At 38.9% G+C, this 9510-nt stretch overlaps 1 protein-coding gene across 1 annotated transcript; it reads right to left on the bottom strand.

Moving 5' to 3' along the window:
* Positions 1 to 238: 238 nt before the first annotated feature.
* CYP7A1 (cytochrome P450 family 7 subfamily A member 1) lies at positions 239 to 9268 on the bottom strand. Its single transcript, XM_081116579.1, has 6 exons — positions 9131 to 9268; positions 7046 to 7286; positions 5358 to 5935; positions 3848 to 3978; positions 2270 to 2445; positions 239 to 1692 (listed from the first exon to the last, which is right to left on the bottom strand). Exons 1-6 carry the CDS (start codon positions 9205 to 9207, stop codon positions 1393 to 1395), a joined length of 1503 nt encoding a protein of 500 aa, XP_080972705.1. The 5' UTR covers positions 9208 to 9268; the 3' UTR covers positions 239 to 1392.
* Positions 9269 to 9510: the final 242 nt, after the last annotated feature.

A 9510-nucleotide genomic window follows, 5' to 3' on the forward strand; every position in this document is an offset into this window, starting at 1 on the left:
TACTGGCCACAACTGGGGGTCAAACCCAAAACCTGGGTATGTGCCCTGACTGGGAATCAAACCCTCAACTTTTTGGTGTTTAGGACGACACTCCAACCCACTAAGTCACCCGGCCAGGGCCCTACGGCAGTGCTTTTTGAGTTCTCATAAATACTTTTAATAACATCCCTCCCTGCTGCCAGGCCGGCGTCCTCTTTGCTGTAATTCTGACTGGAAGAACACTTCAGAAAAACGTTTAAGTATGCACATTCCCACTTTTATTTCTGAGAGGTGAATCATTTCAAAATTATCAAATGTTACAATGTTTTCTTAACATTTGTAGTACAAGAGAAAAGGTAAATATAATTTACATATAAATACATACAGGAATATCAATAAAAATATTACAGCTGATAATTCCAATACTTAAGATATTTTACCAAAGCATTGTTGTACACAGCAGTTAAACACTATTATATAGGCCTGAATTATTTTTCTTTCAACTACAAGTCATTTAAAGATAAAATGTAATTTATTTAAGTAGAATACAATGTCAAGTCACAAACCCTTTTCATGTTTCATATCCAAAGCTTTTAAATGGTTATTTTCATTCAATTTTAATTTTAAAACGTATCACACGAGAGCTCCATTCTTTTCGTTGATCCACGTTTAATAACACCAGAAAGCCTCCCTTTTCTGAAATATTGAATCTTCTCATTAATATGGAATCAGATGAAAGTATAAATAAGATAGTTGAAACCTGACATAAGCATTAGATTTTCTAGAAAAATTAAATAAAACATAAAGGAAAAATATTAAAGCCGTTTTAATGTTGTCAGGACAACAGATCATTATTTTTAAATCCCTGAACACTGGATCTAAGGAAAACCGAAAAACATTTTCTTTTCATTAAAAAGCATAATATGATCCTTTAAAATATCCTTTATAATATACATCTACACCTGAAGAGTTCCACACCTAGTCAAAAAAAAAAATCATGCAGTTCACTAAAACGTGAATTTGTAACTTTTTACAATTGTTGGGTGGTTTTTATAAAAATAAAGCAGTTTCCTTAGGAAAAAATATTCTGCCAATTGGAAAATCTTCATTCGGGAAAACAAAATACTTTTTCCTCTGAAAATAATGAAGTCGAGTCCCTGGCCACATGAACATTCATCGACCTACTCAAATGAAAACACATTACAAACTAGTTTCGTTCATGAACACAGTCTGAGGGAGTTTCTGGAAACGTCCCCAAAACGTTAAGATTCACAAGCAAGCGTCGGCGCCCAGAACTGGGCTCGCAGAATCGGCTCCAACACCGCCAAATGCATCCGTCCCAAGGCACGGGGAAGCGGTGGCCTTCCACAGGCTGTCGCATCACCTAATTTCCTCTTGCTCCCAACCGTGTACTCACAAATGTTTGAATTTATATTTAAACTCGATATCATTTAAAGGTGGTAAAACCCCCAAGCCTGCGCGGGACTGGTCCAAAGGGGGACATTTAACGTGGCTCTCCACAAACTCTAGTTCAAAATAGGAAAGCATCAGAATCAAAAACTGCTTGATTTCCTGGACAGCAAACAACCTCCCAGGACATATTGTCGCTCCGGACCCGAAGGGCATGTAGTAATACTTTAACTTGAGTCCGTTGCTGTAGAAGGTGGTCTTCGCCTTCCCATTTTCATCGAGATAGCGATCATATTTAAATGTCTGCAATGAAAATGCAAAGAAAACAAAACCTATAAGCTACTTTTAAATAAATGTACCTCTTTCTTGACCTGGAAGCTCCAGAGAATGATTTCCTTTTTTGATCTAATATATTAGTAATTTAGCAAATACCCCACTATGAATCAGAAAGCAATGAGGAACCGGAGCTTAGCAAGAACCCGTGGGAACAAGAAAGCTTTAGGGTGCCTCCCGCCCTGCCTGGGTGCCTAGTTCCTTGGCTGGGCAGAACTGGAAAGAAGAGCTCAGATCGGAAACTAGAAAAGTCAGTATATTATTGGCCTCCAACCTCTAATTTCCTGGATTTGGAAGCAGGCACTTTTCAAGGGAAAGGAAAGGAAGCAGCTTTTTTACCGTGACTGCCTATATATGACCTACAGAGATTATGTGATGACAAATATCAGGAAAGAAATGAAAAATTCAGGCCATCGTCCAGGTTTTCCAAAACATATGAATGTTTGACATAATAAAGGAGACAATCCCTATGGCTTCAATAATCAAATCAATTGTGATACGGTAATTTTCTCTGTATTTCTATCTGGGTAGATACACAGGCACTTACCAGAGGGTCTGGGTAGATTTCTGGATCCAGATGCATTAACTGAGGATACAGAGCTATGATGTCGTCTTTGCGGATATTAAAGGAACCCTCCTGGAGGTGCAAAGTGAAGTCCTCTTTAGCAGTCCGGATGTTCAGGGAGGCGCTGGATAGCCTCAGGGACTCCTTGATGATACTATCTAAATATTTTTAAAGGAAGAAAGGAGAGGAGGGAGGGGAAAAGGGTGAGGGGAAGGAGGAAAGGCGGGAGGGAGGAAAGAGGAAAGAGTAAATTAGGTATTTAAAGGCCACACAATATAGAGTCTGAAATACTTCTAGCAACCCATAGCACACAGCTAAACAGACTGTGGGAAGCTGACGAGACACACATTTCCCAGGCTTTCTTCTGTTACCACTATGCTATGATCAGCGACTCAGTTGTGCCTGAATGTATTTTTAAATATGAGTTAATAATCTTTTGATAAAGATATAATCTTCTCAATGAATAGAAACTAGACTTCCATAATTTCATAAAAAAATCATCTTATTTATACATGTCACTAGACATCCAATACAATTGGGAAGATCAATAAATCCCTTTTATCTGAAATGATTCAGTGTATCACTTTTGAGATTTAGTCTACTGACAATACTTTAATATAGAAATATTTTTCCAGATGTTCATTGCAGCTTCAATTCAGCATTTGCAAGAGCCCGTTTGGGTCTTTACACTATCTGATGCTGGGTGACAGTGCCAGGTAAGATGGAAAGGGACCCTATGAGCAACTGAAATATACCAACTGATGAGAAGGCCCAGCCTGACCTTCCAGCCTCTGTTTTTTTAATTGTCATGTTTTGGGAGCTCCTCAGATAATAGTGTGTAAAATCACAGTATGTTAGCACTTTATTTTACAGATGAGAAAAGCAAGGCCCCCGGAAGTGAATGACATGTCTGAGGTCTCCATGGTGAAGCCCGATGCGGAACCTAAGCTTCTGTCTCCTAGTCCCTTCCACTAACATACATGCCCCCTAAAAGCATACATTGCTTTCTTTCCTATAGACAACAATAACAAAAACAAAAGCAAAACTCTTTCTTACTCTAAAAGTGTAGCTTTTTGTGTGTTTTATAAAATATGCAGAAGCAAAAATAAGAAAAATAAAATAAACTTCAATCCCATTATTCAACCCATGCATCTAATTGTCGCTTCTCAATGGTGCTTTTTCCCTCCCTTGATTGCATGGAAATGAATATGCCCCCAATTAACTGTAAGATTAATGTAAGAGTAATTACAAAAGAGACAGAGTTCGGAAGTGCAGAGAAGTGGTTGGGCGTGTGGGGTCAAGAGCCCCATCCCATTAACGTCGTAACTGGTTCCCCCATTCCATCCTAGACAGCAGCTTGGCCTGTAAGTGTCGGTGTCCTTACTCGTCATAGGGAAATACTAACAGTCCCTAATCCTAGGATTGCGGTGAAGATGAAAAGAGACAACGCGTGGGAAATACTTAGCATGATGCCTAGAACAAGTGAGTGCGTAATGCATACTGACCATTACTGCTGGTAGGTGGCAGGAAATGAAATGTAACCTGGACAGTGAAGCATACCTAGTACGGGCATGTCATTCAGTTGCATTTGATTCAAACAAATAGGTTTGTCGTCTAAGCTGACTTTTTGACCAGCACTCTTTAGTATTTCATTCACTTCTTCAGTAGCTGCTTTCATTGCTTCAGGGCTCCTATTAAAAGAGAAAAGAAAAGACAGAAAATAAATTATTTTCTATACCCCAAAATCTGTAAACGTATAGGCTTTTCCCCATCTTTTAAACAGGTGAGCAAAACACCAGAGAAAGTGGGAAAGGGTATTTCCTTTCTTTTTTCTTTTTTTACTTTATTTTGTAATTGTGTTTAAGAACTTGGATACTAGCAAGAACTGCTGCCTTAAAGGGGCTTTGCTATGTGAAGTAAAACTTTGGCCAGATTTTTATAAATAAATGATTCTAGTAAAGATTAAATGGTCAAATTTGTCATTTACATAGCAGCTGAGAGGACAGATTGCATTTAAAATAGCAATTGTAAAGTACTGGCTAAATTGTAAATGCAAATTTTATATTTATTCCTAAAAATCCATACTCCAGTTTCAGGCAGAACAACAGCTTTTCCACATATAATTGTTCTAGCCCTTTGACTTGTGAGATGAATGCTGCTTCATTTTAATGCTCTGGAGTTGACTGGGGCCTCTGTGCCATGGTAAGGAATCCATAGGACATGATGGCAGTAAAGGACTCTCAGAAATGCTTGACTGATAAGTACTTGGGTGACTACCATAAAATGGCTTCTATTACCTCCATGACATTAAGTTGATGTTGTAACCTTACTGTAAATGTGTGATTCTGTTCTGGACAGAGCTCTCTCAAGTAAAAACTCTGGAAGACATTTAGCATTTGAGACAGATTGAGAATGGGTTTTTATATCTGAAATTGTTTTGAAAACATTTTTTATATTACGCACATAAAATTATCAGCTTTCAACGGAATTTTGGCATTTCCAATCCCAGGGAATAGTAGTTTTGTGTCTTTGTGATACGAAACATCCAATTTACTTGTAATAGTTCAATAAACCATCTGAACAGCAAATTCCCAAAACACTAACACTTTGGAAAGAAATCATGTTCATGTAAAATAACGTTACATACAGGTTTTTTGCGATATATACAGTTTTAAAAGGCTAAATCCCATCAAGAATAATTGATCCACTATAGTTGATCAAGTAAACAGTAAGACAGAAATTACGGAGTGAAAAAACAGACTGTAATGCACAAATGAATAAGGCATAGGCCCTGCCCTTTCACTGTCCAGAAGTCAGTAATCACTTACATAGACTTTTATGATTACAAAGACCGAATTCATGGACTTAAGAAGGGGTCACACTGAACAGCCTGGGGTTAAGAGCAAGGGTTCTGGGCCCAGGTGGCCTGAGTGGGCCCTGCACCAGCACCTTCCTTTCCCTGGGAAGCTTTCTACTTCTATAAGACAGTCGCAGCTGCTTCTGGTTCTTTAATAGCTGCATTTCTGCCTTCGAAAGAAAGAAAGAAAGAGCTGGATAAGTTGCTGGTTACCTCATCACTTGAAATAAGCTCCAGAAAGTGGCCGGAATGGTGTTTGCTTGCGACGCCCACAGGACAGCGAGCTGCGTCTTGGCCTTTTCCATGTCATCCAAGGTGGAGAGCATGTCATTCAGAAACCTGACCAGTTCTGACATGTGGTCCCTCCTTCCCAGGCTCTCGTGCCTCAAGCCCTCGGCCAGCTTTTCCCGGGCGTGGTGTGCAGTCTTGAACACGTGAATGGGGAGGCCTGCTACCAGGGCCGGGAAGATTTTGTCAAATTCCTTAAAGTTGTCGAGTTTTTTCAGAATAAGTGCTTTTTGCACATCTTGTCCCATAAGATCTCTGCCGAAGAGAGTTAAATATCCAGCTTCGAACATCACTCGGTAGCAGAAGGCGTACATCCCCTCTGTCTCCCAGGCGGGCGTCTTAGGCTCAGGCCGGCCTGCAGGCCTCAGAACCCGCTGCAGGTTTTCCATCATGGTTTCTGTGAGGGAGTTCAAGGCATCGCCCTGCAGGGTTTTGATGAAAGCTTTGTTTATGTTATCGGTGGTATTTCCATCACTGGGGTCAATGCTTTTGTGTCCAAAGGCCTGGCAGTAAACAAAATGTGTGAAAAAAGAAATTAAACCCAACCCAGTGCGAGTAAATGGCTGAAAAACAAATTAGGTACAGTGGCACCTCGGTTTACGAACGCCGTAAACCCAGGAGTAAATGCTTCGGTTTTCGAACAGAACACTCCTCGGAAGTCGAACATGCCCACAGCTTCCGCTGAGGGCAAGATCCTGAGGCCCAGCTGTCGGCTGTGGATCCCTCAGTTTCTGAACCTTTCAGAACTCGGACAGTCTTCAGGAACAGATTGCATTCGAAAACCGAGGCACCACTGTATTTTCATAACTGAGAAAGTTTCATTTTTTTAAAAAAGTCTACTTGTTAAAAAAGTGGGGGTGGAAATTGGCCTTTCCACATACTAAGTTTCATAGCATTTTACTAATAAATCGCCAAATCATACCTTTTCTTTATGGCCAAGTTTAAACCCCAGCTCCTCAGTGAAACTTCCTTCAACCACTCTGTCTGTTTCTTATATTTATTATGCTAGGGCATTTATTTGCACATGAATTTGCTACTAACTAATAATTTTAATCATTAGTTCTCTTTGATATTCTTTGTAGATGTATCTTAACCAGACTCAGTTTACTTAGAGCCAGACACCAGGTCTAATATTTCTTTGCAAAGACTCAGCTAATGTTGGTTAATTGTTTTCTCTATAATAGAGCCTCTTAGATTACATCTAAGTGATGCCAAAATATCTGGTCCATTCCTTAACACAGTTAAACAAAGGTCTGGCAAAATAATTGTTCTATGTTCAGTTCTCACCGCATGCACCCTAGGTGTTGTGTAGACAAGGTGGACATGAGTGAGTTTGCACCTGTCTTACTTCTACAATGTCGTCTGTCTCAGTAAAATATTTAATTTTTATTTCACCCTCATTAGCTGGCTAAGAAATAAAAAATCTATACCTATTTCAACTTTTTAAATTAGTACCAAATGGTTATATCTAATTTGATTATATGTCTAAAATTCTCCACGTAAGGGTAACTCTTCAACATCTCTAAATCCAAGTAGCTCAAAATGACTAAGTAAACTGACACATTAAAAAGTAGAAAGTAAGCAGAAAGCTGTATAAATGCAAAAGCGGTTACCTTTGCAGAAGTAGTGAAATGAAATTTTTTCCAATCAAAATATTTTCCATGGCACAGCACTTTCTGGTATGACAGGGGATTTGTGATGAAGTGGACGTAGTTTCCCATCAGTTTGCAGGTGAAAACATGACCATGTTTCCTTTGGTTTGCTCTGAGGAACTCAAGAGGATTGGCACCGAACTGCAGAGCACATCCCAGATACGGGATCAGCCCGTTCTCCAGGGGAGGTTCACCCGTTTTTCTGTAAGATGCAAAAATATGATGGTTATGGAAAAGTACACACTGTTTTATACTTATGCCAGGTTTTCCCATTTTTACTACTGACTTCAAAACTCTACAGTTTATAGATACTTTTTAGTGATATGGGGCACTCTCTTTTACTAAAATAATGGATTATATTAACCCAGCAAGGTGGATATGCTGGGGACAATGGTTACCAAGTCCACTCACTCATCCCCGCGCACATTCTGCAATGCTCGCCAAATACCCGCTACCTTCACGTCACTTTCCCAACCATGAGGATTAAAGGATGAGCGGGGGCAACCAGATTATTGCTCTTGGGACAGACGCCAGTCCACAGGCTGGCATTTATATGTGTTCAAGCGCCGTTTGCCTAAGCATTCGGTTGTTTTCTTTAAAGGTACAGAATGCTGAATAGCAGAGAGCATTGCAGAATTTAGGCTTTCACAGTCGGCATGGTTCAAAGCTATTATTCTGTGATGACGGTTAAAGATAACAAGGATCTCATGTGAGAAATTAGCTTATTATAAAATAAAATTAAGTAAGACACATATTGACAGAGTCACCTATTGTAATTCAATAATCTTCCATGCCATTTAAAATGTTTTATTAAGGAATATAAACCTTCCTGAAACCAATATAATAATGTATGTCAACTGTAACTGAAATAAAAAATGATAAAAAGTAAAGAACATAGGCCTAGCCAGGCATGGCTCAGGGGTTGAGCATCGACCTAGGATCCAGGCGATCGAGGTTCGATTCCCCGTCAGGGCACATGCCCGGGTTGCGGGCTGCAGCCGATCAATGACTCTCTCATCATTGATGTTTCTAGCTCTCTCTCTCCCTCTCCTTTCCTCTATCTGAAATCAATAAAGATATATTTAAAAAAAAAAAAGTAAAGAACATAAACATTTATTTTCCAACATAAACTACTATCCCTCCTTATAGAACAACGTAGCATAAAATAATTATTTTTATTTTCTTAGTTCGAAGATAAGTAGTTTAATTACAAATAGAAACTATCAGGCCTGAATTAAAACATTTTAAGGAATAAAAAAATACTTGTAAAAGGTATACAGCACATACACTCTGCATAGCTGAAGATATGCTGTTGGTAATTCTATCTTTTGGAGATTGACATAACAGAGAATATTTACATACTACCCCCCCCCCCCCAAATACTCTAAGCCAATCAAAAATTTAACTATGGCTATGCCTCTGACTCTATTTGTATTTCTTGTATTCTTGAACCAGTTATAAATAAATGACACATGCAGATAAAGGTGATGTTCACATATACTTTGCAGTTTTCTAATTCATCATGGTCGAATATCTTTAATAATAAACAAGAGTGACAGAGTGATCAGTGCAGGCCTTGTGCTCTTGTCTAAACTTAGGCCGAGGCCATACAGTGCGCAAGAACTAGCTGAAAAGAGAATATTTGTTTAGTAAGAGCATCTATTTGATCCACCTGATAGAAAGAAATCCTTTTCATTGCAGATTCCACTTACCACTTGTATCCCTCCTAGTCCAGACTTCCTCTTTAAATACACACATAAACACACACAGAGATCTCAAAAAATTGCTGTCAGTTATGTTTACCAAGTTTGTGCATGTCTGCCTGACCATTGGTATGCCAAAACTAAAAAGAAACCTGTCATTAGATCTTCTGTTAGATATAATAAAAAGATACCCCTTTAAAATTTAAAATTTTTAAATTTTAATTTGAGAAGAAAATGTTAGTGTGTGTATGTACAGAAAGCCAAACTTATTGTATAACAATGAAAGTAAAAGGACATTAATCTAATGACCTTAGATGCAATTTAAAGATAAAACTTTCTTTACCTTCTCCTCTTTCCAAGGGTAAGCCACAGACAGCAGCACATTGCTACCACAATCCCCCAGATCAGAGAGATGGCCATCACTTTGCAAACCTAATGCAAAACCTCCGAGGAGGAGCCTCTGAAAAGTCAGGGTGTCGCTGACCAGAAGCTGCAGCTAGACTTTTTATACATGGTAAGATCTTGGACTTGAGTGACTAAAGCAAACAATTAACCATTTGTTCATCCTATTAGAAAAAACAACAACTGACCTTGAACTAAGTCCACAGGTATCAGAAGAAGTTCCAAAACAATCAGAGACCTGCAATACTTGATAAGTTGAAGGTCTCTCCAACACATGTTGACTTAACATTTAGACCTGGGGATGACAGCTAATATTACAAG

This window comes from Miniopterus schreibersii (assembly GCF_964146895.1).
Source record: "Miniopterus schreibersii genome assembly, chromosome: 17".
Taxonomy (NCBI): domain Eukaryota; kingdom Metazoa; phylum Chordata; class Mammalia; order Chiroptera; family Miniopteridae; genus Miniopterus; species Miniopterus schreibersii.

What these genes read in the sequence shown, in the direction of transcription:
- CYP7A1 (XM_081116579.1), bottom strand. Translation starts at nt 9,207, where the DNA reads ATGGCCATCTCTCTGATCTGGGGGATTGTGGTAGCAATGTGCTGCTGT. An exon ending in ATTTCACTACTTCTGCAAAG is followed by an intron (nt 5,936 to 7,045) that starts GTAACCGCTTTT and finishes GTTTACTGCCAG; the next exon opens with GCCTTTGGACACAAAAGCAT. An exon ending in GAATGACATGCCCGTACTAG is followed by an intron (nt 2,446 to 3,847) that starts GTATGCTTCACT and finishes AAAAATATTTAG; the next exon opens with ATAGTATCATCAAGGAGTCC.